At 39.5% G+C, this 24,828-nt stretch overlaps 1 protein-coding gene across 2 annotated transcripts in view; it reads left to right on the top strand.

The window, feature by feature from the left end:
* The first annotated feature begins 2,301 nt into the window (after positions 1-2,301).
* The window catches only part of NR5A2 (nuclear receptor subfamily 5 group A member 2), a 172,191-nt gene continuing 149,664 nt past the window's right edge, over positions 2,302-24,828 (top strand). Inside the window, exon 1 of one of the 2 annotated variants that reach the window (XM_077452729.1) lies at positions 2,302-2,580. In XM_077452729.1, the coding sequence (XP_077308855.1) occupies positions 2,517-2,580 (64 nt within the window). In that variant the 5' untranslated portion in view covers positions 2,302-2,516. Of the gene's footprint in view, positions 2,678-24,828 lie in introns of both variants that reach the window. The other variant, XM_077452730.1, reaches the window with a different exon arrangement.

Raw genomic sequence — 24,828 nt, 5'->3', positions numbered from 1 at the left:
ACTGAGTTACTTTAACTGACAATTGTGCGGTCCTGTGACACTGTACCCAAATAAAATTGATACCCAAATAAAATTGAACCCCCACAAATAGAGCTTACTTTATTTTTTGCGCTATAAACAAAAAAAAGGGCAATTTTGAAAAAAAAAATATATTTTTTATTTTCTGCTATAAAACATACTTTTTAAAAAAAAATCTAATTTCTTCATCAATTTAGGCCAATTTGTATTCTGCTACATACTTTTGGTAAAAAAAAAAAACAATAAGCATATTCTTTTGTTTGCGCAAAAGTTATAGCATCTACAAAATAGGGGATAGATTTATGCCATTTTTATTGTTATTTTATTTTTTACTAGAAATGGCTGTGATCTGTTATTTTTAGTGGGACTGCTACATTGCGGCAGACAATTCAGACATCTAACTGACATTTTTTAAATTTTTTGGGGGAACCAATGACATTATTACAGTGATTAGTGCTAAAAATATGCACTGACATTGTACTAATGGCACTGGCAGGGAAGAGGTTAACATCAGGGCCGAATAAGGGGTTAAATGTGTTTACTTATGCCTCGTATCCACTGAGCGATTCGGTTCCGTATGGTACGCTATTTTGAGTGTTTCCATTATGAAAGCGGCCCATACAACCGAATCATACCGCACCATTCATGGTCCTGCTTCAGATGCGGGCCATAGAAAATGGTACGGTACTGTTAGGGCGAAGCTACTGGCATCACACAATACATTCCACTGATTGGTGGACAGAAAAAACTTCAATGCTCACGTCAAAGGCATTTTTTCTAAACCCTGTATGGACCCTGGTGGTCCGGCTTGCAGTGGAAACACTGACCTGAATAGACTGGCCCATTCTAACCCTTCCAAACTGTACCAACCCGAAATGTAACGCTCAGTGGAAACGAGGCATAACTGTATGGGGGATGGGGCTGCCTGGGACAACACACAGATCTGTATTTCTGCATAACACAAAGACAGGATCTCTGTGTCATCTCCTGACAAAACGGAGATCTTCCTTGTTGATCCCCTTTCTGTCTCTGTGGGGAACGATTGTGGATGGCTGGTGGACATTGAGTCTGCTGGACCCGCTGATTGGCTCCCCGCTGGCCCACAGAAAGCTGTGTACGAGCCAGACAAACACCAAAGGCGATTCGCGCACTTGAGCCAACCTGACACATTATAACTGTGGCGGCTGGTCGGAAAGCTGTTAAAGTGATCATAAACCCTCACTTTGGACAAACACCTATTCAGTTTAAAATTTAAAAAAAGGCAAAACATTTGCGTATAGTTAAAAAATAAATATAAATACTTTATTTGATGTCATGCCCTCTGTTTTTAGCTGCATAAGAGCTAGGGGAGGAGAAGCTGCAGTACACTGATCTTTCCAGTGATAGGCTGTAGAGGAGGGGGGGTGTCAGGACAAGGCTAATCATTGGAAGAGAGCAGGCTGGGTTCCCAGCACAGCTAAAGAACTGACCGTTCTCTTGCCTGGTCAGTTTTTAATAGGAAAGCAGAGGTATTGGCAGGAATATCAGGGATTTCACACAAAGGAAGCAATACAAGGAGAACAGGGTACCTTTTCATACAAGTACATGGTACAGCGGGTACATACTGTATCAGGAATATGACATGTTGTGTTTACATATTCGTTAACTGTGGCAGAGAAAAAGCAGACCTCTGTTATGTGGCAGATCTGTATAAATCACAGGACTGGACAAACAGAATTAAAATTATTTTGCGGGTAAAACAATTCTGATATATGTATATTTTACTTTTTGCCTAGAGTTCAGCTTTAAATAGGATCCATAGTTTTGGCAAGGTCTTGTTCTCAAATGACTGAACGTAAATCCTCAGAACGATGATACAGATTCTCATCACTGAGAAGTATTTATTTTTAATTTTTTTGTCACCTATACATCAGACAGAAAACAGAGTATCATAAAAATTAAGAAAGAAAAATGTTCAGGTGATAAAAAAAAAAAAAAAAAAAAAGTAAAATAGACTTTTGCAAATAACACTAGAAAATCAGAACACCATCGCTCGATATGTGCACCTTTATAACCCAGCTCTCTTCTCTGTACCTTTCAGCTTTATAGTTAATCATTTGTTTGTCTCTATCTACTAGAACTTCTTATCTACTCTCCTGTCACTTTACAACCTGAGTTCTCTTATCACATTGACAAAGACCATGTGATCTAAAGCAGCCAATGAGGTCCAGCAAACCCTCTCATTACATCCCATCTCCAAATGGGACGGATGGTTTACAACAGGTCAGTAATGCTCAGTAGAGTACAGAGTCCAGGCTGAGAAATACTTGTTACCTTCTGTACTAGGCATCATATTTGTACATCCCCAGTCACTTTCTCTGGAATATATGTGACAGTCTGACCAGGGAAAGGCTTCTCCTGTTTTATTTTTTATTTTTTTTTATTTTTATAAGGTATAAGTTATATGAATCGATGAAATTTCCAAGGACTTGGACAATATATATCATTTGGAGCTGACCATGGCTGCCCGACATGAAAGTGTCATCATACAGGATCCCGTGAAACACGGATATAACCCGCAGGGTGAGTGTGCATAGTCTGGAACTTCTGGAATACACCCATAGGTGGCAGGAGAAAATTCTTTTGGCTGTTCTGTCCCTTGATTTTACTACATTAACAGGTATTAGTAGTCTATTATTCAACTAACCCCATATCTCTACCATGGTACTTACATCATAATTCACTGAATAATGCGGCCTAAATATGTGTAATAGCATTTGTGTTTGTTTTTGAAGGGGTTGGGTGCTAAAAAAAAATTTAAATGTATCAAAAGCTAAAACTTTTTTTTTTAAATTGGATAAAGTAGGAAATGCTTAAAGTTTTACTACTGTCTGCATTCTTAGGGAACAAGATTCAACCTTCACAAATTTTACTTGGTACCAATTGTCTCCGAAACTAATTGTATTGGGAATTTTTTTTTAAATCTGACCTGTCTCTGAAACAAGGATAGAGTGGAAAGCATCCAATGGGTTGGATGCTTGTTGGGGTGGCAGCTGTCTAATGGCCCATACACATGATCAGAAAATTGTATGAAAAATACTACTTTCGAAGCGATCGTACGATAATCTGATCATTACACAGCTTTCGAGAGCCAATCACGACAATTCATGTGAAATAATCCAATGGGACAAGCTAAGTTCTTATTTAACCAGTACAGTCGTCATTTCGAAAATACAGTACAAATACACTACAACACATTAGATCACTTCCGAATTTTTATTCTGTCGTATGAGAATTTTCGTAACGTTAGTAAACTCTTCATTTTTTATATGAGACTAGCATGCAAAAAACCAAACAATCCGATAATCATATTTTGTGTACCAGAAAGAAACCTCTAATTTTGGGTTGTCCCCAGAAAAGTAATAGAGGGGAAATCTTCCACTGGGGACTCTAATTCTGGTGACCTGGGGGTTTGCAGACATTTTTGCACTTCCTGTTTTGGCTATGGGACAGGAATTGAAGGTAAGTCTCGTTAATGGGACAAAGATGGCAAAAAAGAAACTCCTAATCCAAAATGGAGTTCTACTTTAATTGAACAAGCTGAAGTTAGAGGTTGATTGGTTACCATGCACAGTTGCACCAGCTTTTTGCACTCTTCCGTTTTAGTGGGGGGGGGGGGGATAAAACCTGCCCAATGGGGCACAGTATACAAAAATTGGCAGGGTTGTTATCTACCATTAATCCATATTCATTTGTAAAAAAAATATATATATATATATATATATATTAATATGGTGAGAGATACTTGTTTATTTCCATATAGCAAAAAAATAAAAAATGATTCCAGCTGTTAGTTTGGAGTGCAGGTTATAAAATAAATGAAGGCACCTAAAGGGTTTTTGTGAGTAACAAAAGCTTTCTTTTTATCTTTCTATCAAATTTGGCATATTGTATTTAAGTAGTAAAACAAAAGCATGAGCAAGCAGAAAAAGAATAGAGCTGTTTAGTGGAATGCCAGTGTGTTTGTATGAGACAATGTAGTAGGTCATAAATGATAATGACTGGACCAGTAGGAGGAGAAAAATGGAGCAATACAAGGAGCAGCACAGACTAGGTGATGTCATGATGTGAGAAATGAAAGATCCCAAAATTGTTTCAGAATTTCATTCAGATGTAATACAGATGTTTTCTCAGTTCTCCCTCTGTCACTTTCAATAAAGTTACAGAGACATCAGAGGTATGTGTGGAAATGATCAGACCCTGTTAAACTACTGCACTCTGTTAGCAACAGATGTAAGGGTGTACGTAATAAAAAAATAAAAAATAAACTATAAATATATATATATATATATATATATATATATATATATATATATATATATATATATATTGATTTTAATAAATATTCTGTCTGAAAAATGACTCCAGAGCTGACTGACTATTGGAAGTGGCTTTGCGTCTGCTGAACCGGTGTAAAAATGCTCTCTTTGATAAATCAGTTCCATAGACTTTGTGTGTCTGGCTTGCTAAAGGCACACCTATGGTCCTGCCAAGACTGAAGAGTATTTTACACAGATACTTCAATGATCGCACATGGAACATATTTTTTACTAAGGTCTAGTACCTATTCTTCTTCATGTAACTATGTATTTCCAATAATAGTTACTATGGGGCTTATTTATTAAAGTGTGTGAGTGAGGAGAAGTGATGTGAACCTATGCTCATATCAAACAATTGATCACTATTATTTCCCCTGGATTTAATTTGGAAAAAAATCAGCCTGCTTTTTTTTTTTTTTGTCAAAGCTTAAAGTATAACTAAAGGCAAAACTTTTCTTAGGTTTGGATAGAGTGGAGAAGGGTTAGAACCCCTGTTTATTGCAGTCCGTGCCCCTGTTAGGGAGATTCACCCTCTTCATTTCTCATGTTTACCATTATCATCGAAAGTAAAAGAAACTTCTAATTTTGGGTTGTCCCCATAAAAGTAATAGAAGAGAAATCTTCCAATGGGGACTTTAGTTCTGGTGACCTGGGGGTCCCCAATGAATTCACTTGATTTTCAGAAATTTTCACACTTCCTGTTTTGGCTATGGGACAGGAAGTCAAGGCAAGTCTCGTTAATGGGACAAAGATGGCAAAAAAATCAACCATCCAGAATGAAAAAAAAAAAAGTTTTGTCCATAGTTCTACTTTAATTGTACAAGCTGAAGTTATTATCTGATTGGTTACCATGCACAGCTGCACCAGATTTTTGCACGCTACAGTTTTAGTAAATCAACCCCAGCATGCTTTATGACTTATGGCTTCAGTTCATACCAACATACTTCAATGGTGCATTGCATTTTTTGGGCAGCGTGCTCCATTATACTGTAACACATCCCAATGTGCCCTGCCTTAGGAGAATTACATACAAGATAAAAAAAAAAAAGAAACACTGCAATTTTCCCCGCAAAAAAAGAAAACACTGCAACTTAACAAAAAATATATACCATTCCAGTTACCAAAGATTCCCCTTCCCTACACAGCCTGGGTACTGGCTCTGTGTATAGAGCTCATGCAATAGAGAAAATCCAAACAGCTACACTCCAATGAAAAAATGTCTTTATTAAATAAAATCAGTCCATACAGCGAACAGAGACAATGGATGGATCAACTGACGCGTTTCACACCCCTTACTAGTGCTTAGTCACAGCAACTTAACAACACATTGCAGACTTACTGTGAAAGTCAATGTGTATTCACAATGCACACATTAACACACGCCCTAAAATATACATGTATGTAAAAGACGTGAACTTCTGTGAATGTGTTCTCAGATTCACAGACTGAAATGCCTTGCTGCACCTGAATCAATGGCACTAGCTGTAAAGAGGAAGAAGTAATATAATTATATATTACATATTATACATGCTGGCAAGCATCATTTTTTTCTTACCTATGTGTTCAGGTTGCCGATATGCCAATGAACATAAATGTATTGCATTAACTAGTGAGAATGAACGCAGCCCAACCTTTACTGGTAGCATAAGTGATATGCCCAAAGGTTATGACCTGTACGTATGATCAACATGGTCAGTTAACACTGGGTGTTATTTATTTAAAAAAAAAGACCCAAAATCCACATTGCGTAACAAGATATTCATGTTGCTGTTTTTACATCGCATTGTCAAGAATATCTGCTCCACAGCCTAGGCCGCAGATGGAACTGGGGGGGGGGGGGGTCCACTCATTGCCATTTCCCCACCTCAGGAGAGAGTGGAACACACTTAAAGCTACACAAACTGACTCACTTCTACAGCCAGTGCCCGTGTGTAGAAGCCTTTCGGGAGTCTGGACTGTGTCACTTTGGGTCACTTAAGCTGTTTCCATTTATTTACACTGTTTTAATTTGGTAATGATTCCAAGCCCCATTTTATGCCACACTAAGAAGTCATACAAGTGTGAATTTGAAAGCAAGGTCACACCCTAGAAATTGCTACCACCAACTGCTAAAGTTCTCTACAGCTGATACAAGCCAGAAGAGGAAGTCTATCTGTTAACTTTTTTTATTATTATTTATTTATTTTTTGTGTTCCTGCTTGACTGACTAGTTGACAGTTTTTTTCTCTCAGTACATATAGTATATTAATACGCTACAGGTAACTGCACTTTTACATATTCTGCATACACTAACCAGCAAGTTTTTTTTTCTGTTGCTTATGTGCTGTATGATTTGTTTTTTATTATTATTGCTACTAATCACATTATTGCTATTATTGACCCAATACTAATCAAATACAATGACTTATGCTTGGCACGCAATGAGATTATTGGACAAATGATCATCTTTTTTTTTTTGTATGCTAGTCTCACATCTAAAATAAAGAGTTTACTAAAGTGACGAAAATTCTCGTACTACAGAATAAAAATTCAGGAAGTGATGTAATGTGTTGTAGTATATTAGTATTGTATTTTCGAATGATGACTGTACTGATTAAATAAAAATCGTACAATCTGGTATCATATGAGAAAAAGTTTCGTGCTTGTTCGATCAAATAATATCAAATGAACCGTTGTGATTGGCTCTCGAAAACTGTGTAGTAAAGATCAGAGTATCACATGATCGATTCAAAAGCGGTATTTTTCGTAGTATGTTTGTATTGTATTTTCGAATGACAACTGTACTGATTAAATAAAAATCTGTTATCGTGTGAGAAAAAAATTTGTGCTTGTCCGATCGAATAATACCAGAAGAACCGTGGTGATTGGCTCTTGAAAACTGTATAGTAATAATCAGATTATCACATGATCGATTCAAAAGCGGTATTTTTCATAGTATATTTGTATTGTATTTTCAAATGACAACTATACTGATTAAATAAAAATCGTACGATCGGGTATCGTATGAGAAAAAATTTCGTGCTTGTCCAATCAAATAATATCGGATGAACCGTCATGATTGGTTCTCGAAAACTGTGTAGTAACGATCAGGTTATCATACGATTAATTCAAAATCTGTATTTTTCATACGATTTTCCGATCATGTGTACGGGCCATTACATGGTACCATACACTTGATAATAGCTATAGGCAGTGTTTAACTGCATTAATATCAATATACTGTATTTATTTTTTAACTTATTGATAACTGTTCTGAGTTTGGTAGGAAATGTCCATAAATAAATAAAAATAATTCTGGAGCTTAAATTAAAAAATGTACAGCATTTGGAATATTTTTGACCTTGGGTCCATGTTTTTTTTTTTTATTATAGAGGCATGTAGCAGCTTATAGGAAAAAAAATATTTTACTACCCAGAATTTTACTTTAAAATTGTAAATACAATTTGAGATGATCCTGTCTGAAAATCACATTAAAATGTTTATAATATATAGTAACTGTAAAATATAGTAAAATATCTATAGCTTTTTTCACAATTGACCTTGTGAACAGAGGAAAGGTCTGTTGGTTTTGCAATAGACAAAACTTTACAACCTATATTTGGGATTTCGAATATTTTTGAATATATAATTGGTCTTTTCATTTTTCTGAGACTAGACGGAAAAAAGACAGAAATTTTTCAATGTTGTTTTTAATGTAATTTTATGTTCATGCATCAATTTTGCACATGTACAGAGATAATTACCATGGTTTATTTTCATTTAATTGGTAGACACTTGGATGGCTTAAGTGAACAAATATTGTTGAGCCATTGTAAAAATGAACCACTCTATTAACTAACTTTTATAGTTTTAAACAAAACTCTAAACTGACAATGAGCTGGCAAATGCAGAGAAATACAATTCTAATATAACTTTATGGTGATTGTATAAGAGATACCTTTTGGTCTTGTACATATATCACAGGGACGCTTTTTAGTAGTTTTATAGAAATTCTTTTCTCACCTATGAACAATAGAAATTTGAAACTAACATTTCTCGAAAAATCAAATTTTTGGTGTTTTGCTTATGGAATTTGTCTAGATGATCTTACAGAAAGTACACACACCTGATTTATAAAGGTTACCAATTCACGTACTAGGCCATCAATCTGAAACAATACAGCAAGGATAACTTACTCTGATTTACAATGGGTCCATGCACACTGGGTTTAAAAAATTCTCCTTGTTACAGGAGTTTTGCGTTTTTTTTTTCTTCTGCCTGTAGAAGCAGCTCAATGTTATCCTAGGTGTCCATGCACATTAAGGTGTTTAGAGGCATATTTCAAGAGGAGAGTTTAGAGGCAGAAAAACAAAAAACATCACAAGTGTGTTTTTGAGAGCTGTTTTCAGGCAGAAAAAAACAGTATAAAAGCAAATGTCCATAAACCCTCCTAAAGCCTTGTGCAATATGTTTTATATTTTTTTTCTGCTGCTAGTGAGCATGCACCTTTAGGCTGGACTCACACCTAATGCATTTTTAGTGCTTTTTGCATTTTGCAGATTTGCACTACAGTCCATTTAACATGGTTTCCTATGAAACACGTTCTGTAGTGCAAATCTGCAAAATGCAAAAAGCACTAAAAATGCATAGGTGTGAATCCAGCCTAAAAGTGCATGTCATGATATCAATGTGCCACTGAGCTATACACACGAGTTTGCTAAAGGATGTTATGGTTAAATGTATTTATTGTTACAAAATTAAACTAAACACTTGAAGCCAGATGTTGTTTCCAAATTGTAAATCACCTTAGAAATGTGTTCATACAAATAAGCTTGCAGCTCATATTTATTTTACATACAGTTTACAATTATACTTTTTATATCATAATATTTATGTATTACACATACCTGTACTGTATATAATGACATAATTTATTATTATATCATATTACCTACTTTTATTAATATATTTTAAATGATTAAATATTATTACTTACTTATAATAGTAGGTACCTAAATAGGCACTAATGCATGCCCATTTATATCCATCAGGTTGGAACTGACAGACTGTAAAAACGTACTTTTTCTCAGTGTAAAAGAAGGCATTATTCAATATATTTCCGCATCTTCTGTGTATTTCCATTAGCCATAGCTAATCATCATTTTGCATATCATTAAAGGGATTCTAAAGGTTTTTTTTTTAAATATTAAACATGTCACACTTGCCTAATCTGTGCAATGGTCTTGCACAAAGCAGCCCTGATCCTCCTCTTCTGAGGTCCCCCATCAGAGCTCCGGCTCCACCCCCCGACTCTGAATGTCCCCATAGCAAGCCGCTTGCTATAGCGGTGGGGACACCCATGTTGGCTCACACCTGAGCCGCTCTCTGTGTGTCCATTGACATACAGGGTGGCTCTGCTTCAACCCCCCCCCGCTCCACACTGCCTGTGATTGACAGTAGCAGGAGATATTGGCTCCCACTGCTGCCTCGATCTCCATTGAGTAGAAAGAGAGCTGAGAAAGCTGCTGTTCTCAGGTGCAGTGTTGGATTGAGATCAGGCTCAGGTAAGCCTAATGCCGCGTACACACGAGCGGACTTTTCAACATCCAAAGTCCGACGGACTGAGTCCGTCAGACTATTCGATCGTGTGTGGGCTGCAACGGACTTTTGACTCGCCAAAGTCCGAAGGACTTTAGAATATGGAACATGCTTCAAATTTTCCCGACGGAACTCCGCCGGACCCGGGTCCCTTCGAAAACTCCGCTCGTGTGTATGCTATTCCGACGGACTAAAACCGACGCTAGGGCAGCTATTGGCTACTGGCTATGAACTTCCGTATTCGAATCCAGTCGTACGTCATCACGTTCGAATCCGTCGGAGTTTAGTGTGATTGTGTGTGGCCAAGTCCGCTCCGCCGAAAAGTCCGTCAGAATTCCGTCGGAACTCCGGCAGAACTCCGACGGAACTCCTTCGGAAGTCTGTCGGACATAAGTCCTCTCGTGTGTACGGGGCTTTAGGGGGGGCTGGGGGGCTGCACACAGAAGGTTTTCTAGCTTCAGAACCGTTTTAATGTTTATCTAAACTCAAAAACAAATATGTAATATAATGTGACTTAAGAATCCTTAGGTGTTGTTTCTGAATTGTTTTTCACTTTTTAGGCAGTTTTTCCTTTATTTTCAGCTTGTCATTCTGCCACTAACATACTCCCTGCCCTGGGAGGGGCAACTTTCAATACCCCATACTGTATTTATGGTGGATCAGTGTTGTCACCCTTTGGACATAAATGGGTTGATTTACTAAAGGCAAATAGACTGTGCAGATGTAAAAGTGCAGTTGCATTCTGCAAGAGCAGTTGCTCCAGAGCTTAGTTTATGAGCAGAAGCATCATCCAATCATGTGCAAGGAAAAATTCAGTTTTTTTCCCTTGCAAGAAATTTGGTACTCTTTTCAAATTGAAGCCTTATCTCATTTACTAAGCTCTGGACCAACTGCACTTTCAGAGGGCAACTGCAAAGTGCACAGTCTATTTGCCTTTAGAAAATCAACCCCACAGTGTACAGTATATATTTTTTTGCAACTCTCAAACAGATATAACAAAACACTTTCAGTCAGTGGCTACTCCATTAGGGTCACAGGGATGCCCCCCGTCCAAGCGCCCGGGCCCTAATCTGCATGCAGGGCACCGGACGCATGGATTTCAATGGGGTTAAGCACATGATTAGAGACTGAGGCTTTAACCCCCCTAGCGGTAATCCCGAGTCTGGCTCGTGGTAGGAATATACTGATAGGAGCGGTAACCCCGAGCCAGACTCGGGATGGCTTCGCTCGATGCAGGGGAGGACACAGGGAGAGTTACTCACCTTGTCCCCTGGATCCAGCGATGTCCGCCGCGCTGTGTGATCGAGCTATCCTCCGCTCGATTCACAGTGCCGAATGCCGCCGAGCTCCGTTCCCTGCGGCGTTACGGTGCACGGGAGCGGAGAACAGCGGCAAATTCAAAGAAATAAAAACACACAAAACACACACAGCACTGTAATCTTACAGATTACAGTGCTGTATTAAAAAATACACACCCCCTTTGTCCCTAGTGGTCTGTGCAGTGCCCTGCATGCACTTTTATATTATAAATACTGTTTTTTACTGCCTAGAATTTGGAGATTGTCCATAGCAACCAAAAAGTGTAAATTTTTCAGTGTTTTTGGATTTGATTACATTATTGAATAATTTTTATTATTCTTTATTATATTATAAACTTTATCATACCCGGGATGTCAGCTAGACTCTGGTATGAACAGATTTAAGAGCGTTATTCCTAAGAATTACAGGACTACAAAATAAAAGCCAGATTTCCATGCAAAATAATTGTACCGATTTCAGCACCTAATTCCAGACTGAATCATACGGCCAGGGAGGTTAATTTGCTTCAAAATGGGTGGGCTCAGGGCACAGAGCACTGCGCCCCGAGCCCACCCAGTTGTGTGACAATAGCAAATGAATATTCGCTATTGTCTTTCTTCTCTTCCCGGCCAATCAGGAGACCCAACTGGCCTACAGGAGAAGCAATCGTATTGGCCAGCTGGGAGCAGAAGCAGGGTGGAGCCACCAAGGAGGAGATGCATGGAAATGCCGCCGAAGCTGCCTGCCACCTAGATGGGGTAAGTGTGAGGCTGGTGGGCAGATGGGCGAGTGATGGGGGGGTTTGTTCGATGAGCAATGGGGGGTGATGTTTGATTGATCAACCAACTGAACAGGAGGTAGCTGGGTGGTTTGTTTTCTGCCCCCCCCCCCCCCCCAAAATGGAGAACTAGCTGCCACTGCTTTCAATTGTATATTTAACAGACCAAAAGAAAGCGAAAGGGAGAAGTACATTGTAAGAGTTTATTTAAAATGTCATATATTTGCTCTATCCCAAAATTTAAACTGGGGACGGAAAAGGAGAAGAGCCCAATGCATCACATGTAGACATTAAAGCTGAACTCCTGACAAACCAAACAAACAGTTGGGGTGCAAAGAGGGGAGCCATTTTACCTATCAAAAATGTGTAGTTTTGTCTAGAAAGGCATAAGCTTACATGGTGACCTGACCTTTTTCTACTGTAATTAAAGTGGAACTTCACCCAAAGGGGAAGTTTCGCTTTAAGTCCTCCTCCCTCGATCATCTGCCACATTTGGCATGTCATCTTTTTGGTGGTGGTGGTGGGGGTGGGGGGGTAAATAGTTTTAACAGGTACCCGCTTCCATTTCTACTTGAATCACCTAGGCAGTTCTGAGGCTGCAGGACCATTCACAAAGCACAAGGAAGCCAGCTGTAAAGCTGCAAGCTGTCACAGCTGGCTTTCCACACTAAAGATGCTAATGCTAGGAACGTGGAGACTAGTGAAGAAGAAGCCCAGGTGAGGATGGTGCTGGATCCCTGGACAGGTAAGTGTCCTTATAGAGTGGAGAACCTCTTTAACCACTTCATTCCCAGTGCATTGTCAAATGACGTCCGCAGATGGGATCTCCTATCCTGGGCAGTTGTCATATGATGTCCTCCGCTTCCTGCCAGTATAGGGGGTGCGCATTCGCTGGCCACGTCACTGAGGAGCCAATGCGCGTGCCTGGTCGCAACGATGTCTGCCGGGCACCCGCGATCGCTCCTGGCAGACTCCTGTAAACCCTCAGATCCACGTTCTGTCAGAGGAGAGGAGACAGATCATGTGTTCCTAGTATATAGGAAAACACCAATCGGTCTCCTCCCCCAGGCAGTCCCATCCTCCCACAGTTAGAGTACATAGTGAGGGAACACATTTAACCCCTTGATCTCCCCCTAGTGTTAACCCCTTCCCTACCAGTGACATTTATGCAGTAATCAGTGACTATTTATAGCACTGATCACTGTATAAATGTCAATGGTTTCAAAAAAAGTGTGAACGTGTCCGATCTGTCTGCCGCAATGTTGCAGTCCCAATAAAAATTGCAGATCGCCGTCATTACTGGTAAAAAAAATAAAAATGATAGAAATACCATAAATCAATAACCTATTTTGTAGGCGCTATAACTTTTGCGCAAACCAATCAGTATACGCTTATTGTGTTTTTTTTACCAAAAATATGTAGAATACATACCGAGGAAAACATTTGTTTTTGTTTTTTTAATTAGGATATTTATTATACAAAAAGTAAAAAATATTGTGTTTTTTTCAAAATTGTTGCTGTTTTTTTGTTTATAGTGCAAAAAATAATGTTTGGGTACAGCGTCGCATGACCGCGCTATTGTCAGTTAAAGTGATGCAGTGCTGTAAATGTGCTCGGTCAGGAAGGGGGTACATTCTTCCGGTGCTGAAGTGGTTAAGTAATATATCCAAGCTAGCAGTTGTAGTTGGACAGTGAAAGAGCAGCAGAATACTGATGAGTTATCCTTCTGCTTTCTCCTGCAGTCAACATATTCCTTGACAACACATGCAGCTAATCTGATTGGCCCTTAGTGCACCTCCTCAATGGCTTGGTCTAAGTGCTGTTGTACAGGGTACACTGTGTAGCCACACTAGCTGTATTTAAAAATACATTTACTATATTCTATTGAATTCATGTTCCCATTCATGAGGAAATCAATTCTTCTTGAACGGGAATGTTGGAAAATGTATGTTCAATTGGCTCCCGTCCAATGTATTCTGTCAGTAGAGGAGTCGCCTCTGTCAGTATACAATAGCACAGCAGGGAGGATTCCTTCATCCACCTTAAATGCGTGGATGGGGGAATCTGTCTTTTTTTTTTTTTTTGATCAACCAGCTGATCATAAAAATAAATAAATCATTTATGACCAACTTTAATCAGGTATGCAGGTAAAAAGAACCCATGCAGTCATAAAACCATTGGTACACTGGGTACACAGTCCGCATGTATTGGAGTGATTGTGGTTTTGTATCTGTGTACCAAGCAGTAGGATTGTGCATCATTATCACTTGTGCTAACACTTGTTATTGTGTTTACTGGGAGTCGTTCTATTATACTTAGAGTGTTTAGCACTGATTTTATCACAAAAACTCTACCTGCACTATAATACTATCTCCTAGATAAACACGGTTTATGATAACCTTTTCATGTGCAGGACTAGTTCAGACTAGACAGATTTTGAAGCGGTAACATGATCAATTTAGAGCACTAGCCATAGTAATACCATGTGACATGGGTCATCCATACATACTGGTGCTATTATGTTTAAAATAGCACATTTAAAATGTGTAGTGCATTCACATATAGCAATATAACAAATAAAATGTAAGCTGTCATTGCATGACACTCTGCCATTTTGGGTTGATTTTTCTGTATTTTTTATTTTTGGTGGGGGGATGAAATCATTAAAACAAATAAGTGATTAAACTTTAGGTATATTTTTTCTTTAAGCTAACCCTGTCACATTTGCACATTCAGGGCAAGGTAGCTGATTTCTTTATAGCTTATCTGTTACAAATACCTACTCTTAACTCCCTTGTTTCCTTTTTTGCCAGCTGGGGGACTTGCATAGGTGGGCACAGCCTATTGAATTAGGGCAGGGGTCTCAAACCAGTGGCCCTCCAGCTGCCCCCCATCATGCCTCTGCCTGTGGGAGTCATGCAACTGTCAGTCTTGAAATGCCTCGTGGGAACTTGTAGTTTCACAACAGCTGGAGGGCTGCCAGTTTGAGACCCCTGCATTAGGGTGTGCACCCCAAAGCTCAAACACATTTGTCTGTGTGTGCATGTGTATTTATACTGATGGTGTCAGCAGAGCAATGGACGGTGTCAGTAGGGCAGTAGTTTTAATTTTTATTATTTTATTTTGTATTATTTTTTACAATTATACTTTTTTAATTATTTTTGTACCTGTTAGGGTGGAATATCAGAGGTGTAAATGGGGAATCTGCACCACACAGGGTTATTAGGGTGTGCCCAGGCACCCCTGGCACACCCTGCTTGCAGGCCTATGGGGACTTGGTACTTGCCTGGTACTTCTGGGTATGGGGAGCATACTTCCCTTTCCTCTGACTGTACAGTGCACACTTGGTCAGTAGCCAATCGCTAGGCTGAGTACTATCATGTAGGCTTAGGGTTGTTAACACCTTGTAAGCTTCACCATGGCATTTTCACAGATTTCTTTTAAATTCAATTGGTCACTCAATATTTTGCAATGTTTTTTACATTTCTACAAATGTCTTTTATATTTTTACATAAAATGCATAAAGGTAAAAAAAAAAACATTTACAACCACTTTAATGCATTCTCTGCATTAAGATAAAAAAAACTTCCATGATGAGCTACCCAGCCCCCCCCCCCCCCTTTTAAATACTCACCTGGCTCCTCTTTCGATCCAGTGCTGTGCCTGTCTGCAGCAGCCTGCTCTCTCTCCTTCTCCTCACAGGATACAGAAGCAACAGCAGGAGAAATCAAATCCTGTGACTCAGAAGTGAGCATGCATGAGTGCCATATAGCAAGCAGCTTGCTGTGGGGGCACTCACAGAAGAGGAGGAGCACACAGCACCAACGAGGGACCCAAGAAGAGGAGGTTTGAGGCCTCTCTGTGCAATACTATTGTACAGAGCAAGTAAGTATAACATGTTTATTAATTAAAAAAAAAAATGTATGCCTTTACAACCACTTTAAAAAATGAACTCCAGGCAACAGCAACAGCAAAATACAAAGTTAGTACACAGAAATATATGAACTGTTCTATCTGCAAAGAGGATTGTAATTCTGTCCAACCACTTAAGTCATTCATGCTTTTTTGCTAGACGCTGCAGCCAAGAAGGTGATGCCATTTACACTGTAATTCCCCATACACACGGTAGGACATTCTGACCACAAAATCTGTCTGAATTTTTCCAATGGATTTTTGGCCGAAACTTGTGTTGCATACATGCGGTCGCACAAAGTTGTCGGAAAATCCGATCGTTCGGAACAAGGTGACGTACAAAACGTATGACGGGACTACGTAGAGGCCAGTAGCCAATCGCTTTCATCTCCAAATTTTTTCTGAGCATGTGTGGCACTTTGTGCGTTGGAATTCTCTACACACGAACGGAAAAAGTCGGACTTTTTCCATCAGAATTTCCAACCATGTGTATGGGGCATTAGAGTTAAGGAATACAGTGTTGAAATTTTTCAACTCTTTTAGTATATCAGCCCAGCTGTGTGCAGGGGAATGGCTTTTGGGAGATGTAAATGGAAAATGTAATACAGTGATTGGCGCCCTGTGGGGGTAGGAACAAATAACAGTCAGCTGCCCCTTTAAAAGTGAATAAATCACCAAAATAGTGGATATGTAATTAAAAGAATTGAAAAATGAACTGGCAAATCCAAAGAAAATTGTTAACTTGGATGCCTCCTGCCCATCCCGGGCTTTAATGGCAGCACAAACCAGGATTATTGGCTTGTACCGACAAATCAAGTAATTCTGACCACCAGAACTACCTCCAGAGTATGCAGTGATCCAACTCTTGCCAACTGAGGATCAGAAGAGAAGGCAAGACATTGTCTTGATTCGAGTGAAAACCAGACACCATACTAGGCATAAAATGGATGCGGACGCAACATCACCTTAATATGATGCGAGACCAAAAATGGCTCCTTGCATGAAAGAGCCGCTAACTCTAACACGCCACTTGTGAAGCGATAGCAACCAAAGAAGCCACCTTTTGAGATAAAGACTAACAGAATATCTCGATTTGTTCAAAAAGTGGCCTCTGCAAGGACAGTCAAGATCAAATTCAAGTCCCAAGGACACAAGAGTGGCCTGACAGAGACTGTCTTCGTTACACACTGTATGAAGTATGAATCCCCCTAGAAAAAAATGTATATGGACAAAACCTGACCCTTAACGGTACTTAAGGCCAATCTCCTTTCCCATACAGATTGGAGAAAGAAAAAGAAAATCTCCCACTCACATATTTCTGCAGGTGCCACTTCCTGGCTTCACCCCAGGTAAAAAAATATTTCCAAGACCTGTAATTGAAGTTCCCCAAAGCTGGCTTTCTGGGGCTTAACAGTGCTGAGATACAGGACTCAAGACCATTAGTTCCCGCTGAACTGCGACTGTCCCAGGAGTGACTCCCGCAAGACTCGCTATGTCAGCATACCAAGCCCTCCTGGGCTAATTCAGCTAACATTATTATCAGTGTTACCCCCTTCTGGATTCTTTGCAAAAGATGTGGCAGAAGTTGAAACGGAGGGAAAGCATCAAATAAGGGAGAACCGGTCCCTAACATGTTACCAGTGCATCTACCCCTATTGCCAGTGGGATCCTCGTCCCGGACACACCTATCCCAACTTGTTGTAGAACTTGGAATCTAGTAGATTTACCTGCAGAGTTCCTTTTGCCACTATTCTATACCTGGAATATGCACAGATGATAGAGACAGTCCTTGTGCTGTCCCAGACAAAATGTGTTTCACCTTCCTGAGCTGCATTACTCCTGGTGCCTCTCCGGTGCTTTATATATATATATGCCCCTGCAGAGGCTTTCCCGGATAGAACCTACAACTGGTTTGTACCATAATCCAGAGCAAGGCGTACTGGCCAAAAGCTCCAAGATATTTATGCGCAGTATACTCTACTCTACTATACTACCTGTGGAGACCAAGTGCACTGAACTGTAGCTACCCTCAAACCAAATGGAGAAACTGGCATCAGTTGTTGTTATCTTCCAATACCCTAAAGGAAGAATTCAACCTTTCTAGAATCCGAACCATCAACCACCAATCTTTAGCTGAGCTGGGAAACAAGCCCTTCGGCAATCCAATGCCTGGATATTCAGGTTCCAGACAGAGAATGATCCTCTCCAAGACCTGGAGTAGGACTGTACATAAGGAATGTTCTTCAACCTAGACACAGCTTTTTTTTTTTACTGCAAAATGTATTGAAGGAAAATCTGGACCAACTGAGCAAAGGTTATTGAGGTATACTGAGACTGACACCCCTCTGCGTCTTTAGCAAGTCTAGCACCAGAGCTAGGAGCTTTGTGAACCTCAGAAGCTGTGGTCAGCCCAAAGGATTGTCAGAAAAAAGAAAACAGAGGGCTTTCCACTGTAATTACATAAATCTTTGATGAGGCTGGAAACAACCCAGCACATGAAGCTGTGCATTTCCTGATGATCATGGGCCCCCCAATCTACCTCTTGCAGAGAGGTCATCACTGAACAGACTGAGCCTATCTGAAACAGAAGGATGCCCAGCGGATTGAGATATAAAGCTAGACCTCATGCCCCTATTCAGTTTTGAAGCTGCTACCATTTAATTGTTTTACAATGATGAGCCCATAACTTTTGCTCCAAGACCCAAAGCAAGGCAAAGACTGTCCCGGGTAAGGAAGGAGCAACCACCTCAGAGACTGCTCTAAAATCTTATGGTCTGAGATACTCTCAAACACAGCAAACTCAGATGCCTCCCTCACTTAGCCCACGTACACACGGTCGGAGATTTTGCCAACCAAATCCGTCGGATTTTGCCCGTTGGATTTAATCCGACGGATTGTGTCCGAAACTGTTGCATACACACGGTCGGGCCAAGTTGGTGAAAAATCCGATCTTTCAGAACGTGATGACGTAATTTCGTTATGATGGGACTACATTCAGGCTAGTAGCCAATAGCTTTGATGTAGGAATTTGATCTGAGCATGCGTGGCACTTGGTCCGATGAAAATGCTCTACACATGATCGGATTAGGTCCGTCCGGCCCAGTTGGTCGGGAAATATTTCCAACATGTTGGAAAATTGGGTCAGACGGAGATTCGGACGGAATTAGTCCGATGCATACCACACACAGTCAGATTATCTGATGACACGGTCCGATAAGACTCATTCCGACAGATTCTCCGTGTGTACAAGGGCTTAGTAGGGAAACCTGGGCAGTCTCCCATCCAAGTACTAACCAGGCTTAATCCGAGATCAGGCACCACGGTGGTTCAGATTACCCTGATGCCATTGGTCCAACAGGAGACGTGAACTTTGCCAGACCACTGAACCCGAGGGCAGTGGCACCCTTCTAAGTCATTTAGCTATTCTAACAGATACAAAATAAAGTGACTGTATTAGAGTAACAAATACACAGTACCACAAAGATGCAGACCTAAACAATGTTGGTCTACCACTATACAACCTTGTAAGTATGTAAGTATGCAGGTACCCAGGTATGCAAACATGCAGGTATACAAGTATTCTTGCCATTCATGCATCTATGTATGCAGCTTAAGGCAATAAGCACATTTGTATGTAGTCCTAGGCAAAACAACTGATATGTATGTAGTCCTAGGCAAACAAGCACATATGTATACCATTTAATGTAAATAAGCACATATGTATACAGCTTAATGCAACTAAGCACATGTATGCAGTTCAAACTAAGCATATACGTATGCAGTGCAAATGAAAATATGCCAGCATGCGTTTAAGTAATACGCATTTATGGAGGCATGCGTTTATGGAAGCATGTAGGTATTTGCTTAAGCAAATATGTGTTTAGGCAAAAACACAAAGTACATGTCCATGCAAACATGCACTTACGCAATACGTGCCCATGGAGACATGCATTTATGGAATAAGGAAGCATGCATTTATGAAAAGTGTTTATGCAACATATATTACGCAACATGCATCTAAGCAAATATGTGTCTATGCGCCAGGTGTTTATGCAAACATGCATCTACGCAAACATATATCTATGCAACATGCATACACACTTATGCCCACACGTCTATCCACCTTACAGACACTGGCGAAAAAACTGAGGTCCCCTGTATAGGAGGGCTTATATAGGGGTGGACTTCCAGTTTGATCTGCCAGTGTCTAACCACCAGTAGGTTGCGTATAACCCATATAGTTATTATTATGGTTGCTCTGTGTCCCGTGATGTACGATAAAGAAATATTATTATTGTAATTGATAGGCCATGATTCTATTTTGTTAATTTACTCTGAAAATACGTAATTTTATTATTTCACTGTGCATTAAGTCACATTAAATTATATTATATTATTATATTTATATTAATATATTTTCAGCCAAGTCTTACATTTGTAGTTTGACCAATAAATATTGTTAGGCTGCATCCTGTCCTCTGCCTCACAGGTGATTGCCCTGGTGGCAATGCTTAACTGCTAGACGACCAGCCGCCGCAGTTGTACTGCGGCAACATGACTTGGCTGCGTGAATCACCGTTATGTTACGTCGGTAACATAAACGGCCACTATGCAAGTGCCCGGCAGTCTCGATTACCGATGGGTTCCCGCGATCGCTCAGGGCACATGGAGAACCGGGAGCTGTGTGTTTAAACACACAGTTTCCTGAACTGACAGATTGTCTGTTCGTACAGAGTATGAACAGCGATCTGTTCATTTCCTTGACAGTCCCCTCCCCTTTTCAGTTAGAACACATACTAGGACACATATTAACCCCTTCACTGCCCCTTAGTGTTAACCCCTTCACTGCCAGTGACATTTTTACAGTAATCAATGCAATTTTAATCGCACTGATTGCTGTATAAATGCCAATGGTCCCAAAAATGTGTCAAAATTGTCCGACGTGTCCGCCATAATGTCTGTTCATACAGAGTATGAACAGCGATCTGTTAGTTTCCCTGACAGTCCCCTCCCCTGATGTGTCCGCCATAATGTCACAGTCATGATAAAAATCGCTGATTGCCGCCATTACTAGTAAAAAATAATTATTAATAAAATGCCATAAAACTATCCCCTATTTTGTAGATGCTATAACTTTTGGGCAAACCAATCAATAAACGCTTATTGCGATTTTTTTTTTTTACCAAAAATATGTAGAAAAACACGTATCGGCCTAAACTGAGGAAAAAATTTTTTTTTTTATATTTTTTGGGGATATACATGTTCTGAGACATACACCAACCAAATTCCTAGCCTAGGCTTTGGTAGTACAAACTAAGAAGGAAAACCAATATGCTGCCTAATGATGTGGAAACAAAATGGAGGCTTGAATCACTATGTAGAAAGGCTGTATGCTTACAGGCCTTGTGCCATGGGGGCTTCAATCAATTTGCCTGGAGTTCTAGGCTGGTATCTTGAAGCGAACAAGACACCTTTTTTTAAAAAAAAATGTAAAAAAATAAATAAATAAGGACTGGAGGAGTAACTATAAATCAGAAGAATGCAGAATGATATTAATGAAAAAGTAATGAGCTGAAATCCAACTTTCCTGTATCGATTAACTTTATCTGTACTCATGGGTTCCAGCAGCTAGGTTTTGGGTCATTTACCCAGTACATACCGTGAAAAAAGCAGTGCCTTTCCTTTAAATGTACAAGTCATAGCATAATAGCGGTATGTTTCAATTGTTCATTACTGTCACCGTCTTTTATATTTCATTCAGTGCTAAATATGTCACAGATATTATGGAGTTAAATTACCAAAAAAGTAAAAAATTGATTACTTAACTAAAAAGTAAATGAAGTGAATCTGCGTATGATGCAAAAATCCCCCCTTTAGCTTTGTATTGAATGGTACATATCTACACAGCAAGTTCTAAGCACAAAACTAGGGAGCTTATGTTAAAAAAAAAATCAAGAAAATTAGATAGGGAAAAAGTTGTTGTCTGTAATGGCCAAGAAAATTCCATGTCATATTTCCAGAAAAAACCCCCAAACAAAACATGTTTTATGACTATGAGCAACAACTCTATTTTTACTCCTATTTTCTTACCTAGATTTTTAAAATGGTGTTTTATGAAACCCTTGGCTGATGAATAGGCAAGATCTTGCCTATATATCCCCAAAATCAATCAATGTAAGACTGGGTCATTTGAAAATAATCTCACTCCTCATGTATCATAGTTCAGGAAATGCCTTAACATTGGAATGTTGGAGGGACAACATGAAGTATTATCATGTGAAAGGTTTCAAAAATTGTCTGTTAAGCAAATGCTCAGTCAAAATTAAATTGTATGTAAAGATAAAACTTTTTGTTAGTTTTAGATAGAGTAGGGAAGTATTAAAACCATGTTACATTTTACTGTCTGTGTCTCACTGGGGAGCTACAATTTATTGATCAAAATTCGTCCATTTCCATCTATGGCCATTCCTGTTCAAGACTGTTGGTAAATTTTCATTTGATCAATGCATGCAGCCAATTGGCCGCAGCTCTGATCAGTGTGCTCTGACAGCAGAGGAGTCCCTCTGTCAGAATACAATAGAGCGGTAGGGAGGATTTCGCCATCCACCTTGAATGTGTGGAAGTGGTGAATCCATTTCGTTTTTTTCGATCAGCCCACCAGCTAATGAAAAAAAACTGATCAAGTATGGTCATCTTAAAGTGGGAGTAAACCCTTTTTTAAACTTGTACCTACAGGTAAGCCTATAATACCGTGGCAGTTTAGGAGCTATTCCCACTGCATGCAGCCGGTGATGTCACCGGCACATGCACTCTGAATCTACAGCATACACATGCCATTCCTTCAGAGCTCTGTGCCAGGGTCTGTGACTGCCGCGCACATGCGCAGAAGTGACGTGATTGCGGCGCGGCCAATCAGACAGCCGGAGGACGCAAACCCAGAAGGAAGACCGGGTGGAAGCCCTGTCAGCAGTGACAGCGCACTGCTGAAAGGCTTTGTGCTAAGGTAAGTATTTCATAATGTGCTAGTAAAAAAAAAAAGTGTGATTTACTACCACTTTAAGTCTCTTCAAAGTGAGCAGAATTCTTATCTTGATGTTTTCACAGAATCAGTTTTTTCTGTTGGAGGACCATCTCTGTCCTCTTTCTCTGATGCCAAAGTGTATAGACTTCCCCTCACTTTATGTCATGGTATTAGTGGCCACAAGGAAAAATGCAGGGGCCTAGGGGTGAAACAGACAGAAATAAAGACGTGGCAGAATAATTCTTACCTACTTTATTCAAGACGAAAATATACTTTTACTTACACTTTAAGGTACATATAGCAATCTAATTTTGGCAGGACTGGCCAATGCCCTTTATTTCTATGGGCACTGTCAGACAACTCTCACCTGAAGGCCAAGAATTCTCAGGAGAGCCATAATTCCCATTGCAATGATCACTTAGATTCCTAAGCGTTTAGCTCTTATTTCTTTCATAAGCAAACGCACTTGGCCAAGCTGAGATAAAATGTTTTGTGAGCTGCCAGAATACATACATGCAAAAGGACAATTTTATCACGCTTGCAAATATGACCACCCACTCAAATATCTATGGGTGGCCTCAAAGAACAACTACTAAAGACTCCTGTATGACAGTCTAAAAACTAGCAAATCGAGTTACTATGTGATGCACAAGCCTTATAAATGAAACCAAAAATTCCTTTATCTTCCCTCACTAATTGGGGTATCCTCTTTAATTTATGTCTCGTACATTCTCATCCCCATATATGGCAACTCACAATGGGAGGGGTGCAGTGCTGTCAATCCAGCAAGCTATGGGCAGGATTAGGTGTGGCTAGGTGCTGATTGACCAGCTAGAGGTTTGTGAATTAGCAGTGATAATGTATATAGCAAAATTTTTCATCCTGTTTAATGCAAATATGCACAGCTTACATAAGAGTGGCAACTTATATCGATATATATCAAATGGAGACACAGACTGCAAAAAACCCAACATGGGTCGAATTTTGAAAGAATTTTCTTTCGAAAATCTTATCTAAGAATTTTTGTTCATATTTTGCACTGTAGTGGGCTGCAGCAACAAGCCGATTTTCATGCGGCCATCGAATTTGAGTAATCGGACATGCTGAAATTTTTTTGAAAAACTAACGATTTTCTAATCAATGATGGCAGAATCGTGTGAGAAATGTAAACGAAAAAGAAATGCACGCGTGCAAGAAAAGAACATTCCCAGAAAGAAAAGAATATTCTCAGCTATGAAAAATTATTTTCTGTAGCAACATGAGGTGATATTGAAGGCTTCGTTGGTCGAATTTCGAAATCAATGGTGGCACCATCGGATCAAAAAACGCACAAATTTTCTGATTTTCAAAAAAAATTATTTCGAAATTCAACCATGTATGGCCAGCCCTAGGTTCCAACTCTTCCCCAAGCCACCCAAAACAAAAGCCAAAAGTTTTTGTGTAATGATTAACCTTTGATTTAACCTTTTCAGGTTATATGTAATCAAACAATTGAACTTTATCAATTTATCAATCTAATCATCAGAAAATCCAGTCTCAAAGGCAAGCAGACACTATTATGACAATGACAAGTAAACATATTGTTGTCTACATATCTTGCTACTTGAGACTTCTACTCTTTTTTTACAGCCTTCCCTCCCCATGAGTTTCTTTTGTGTGTAAGGTGACTTTAGTATATGGTTTACATATGTTACTAGAAAATTTATATGTGTTCCCTTGTACTGTATACATTTAAAACTAGCAATATGGTAAAAATAAGTCTGTCAAACCTGTTATTTGAGTTAAACAACTTATGCACCCTGCAGCAATATAAGACAAAGTGTTGTAGGGCAGCGATTATAGAGATCGCTATTTGCTATCATAGT

This window comes from Lithobates pipiens, unplaced genomic scaffold (assembly GCF_037356315.1).
Source record: "Lithobates pipiens isolate NorthernLeopardFrog02 unplaced genomic scaffold, aLitPip1_a1.2 Scaffold_23, whole genome shotgun sequence".
Classification (NCBI taxonomy): domain Eukaryota; kingdom Metazoa; phylum Chordata; class Amphibia; order Anura; family Ranidae; genus Lithobates; species Lithobates pipiens.
This window is presented reverse-complemented; position numbering and strand designations above follow the sequence as displayed.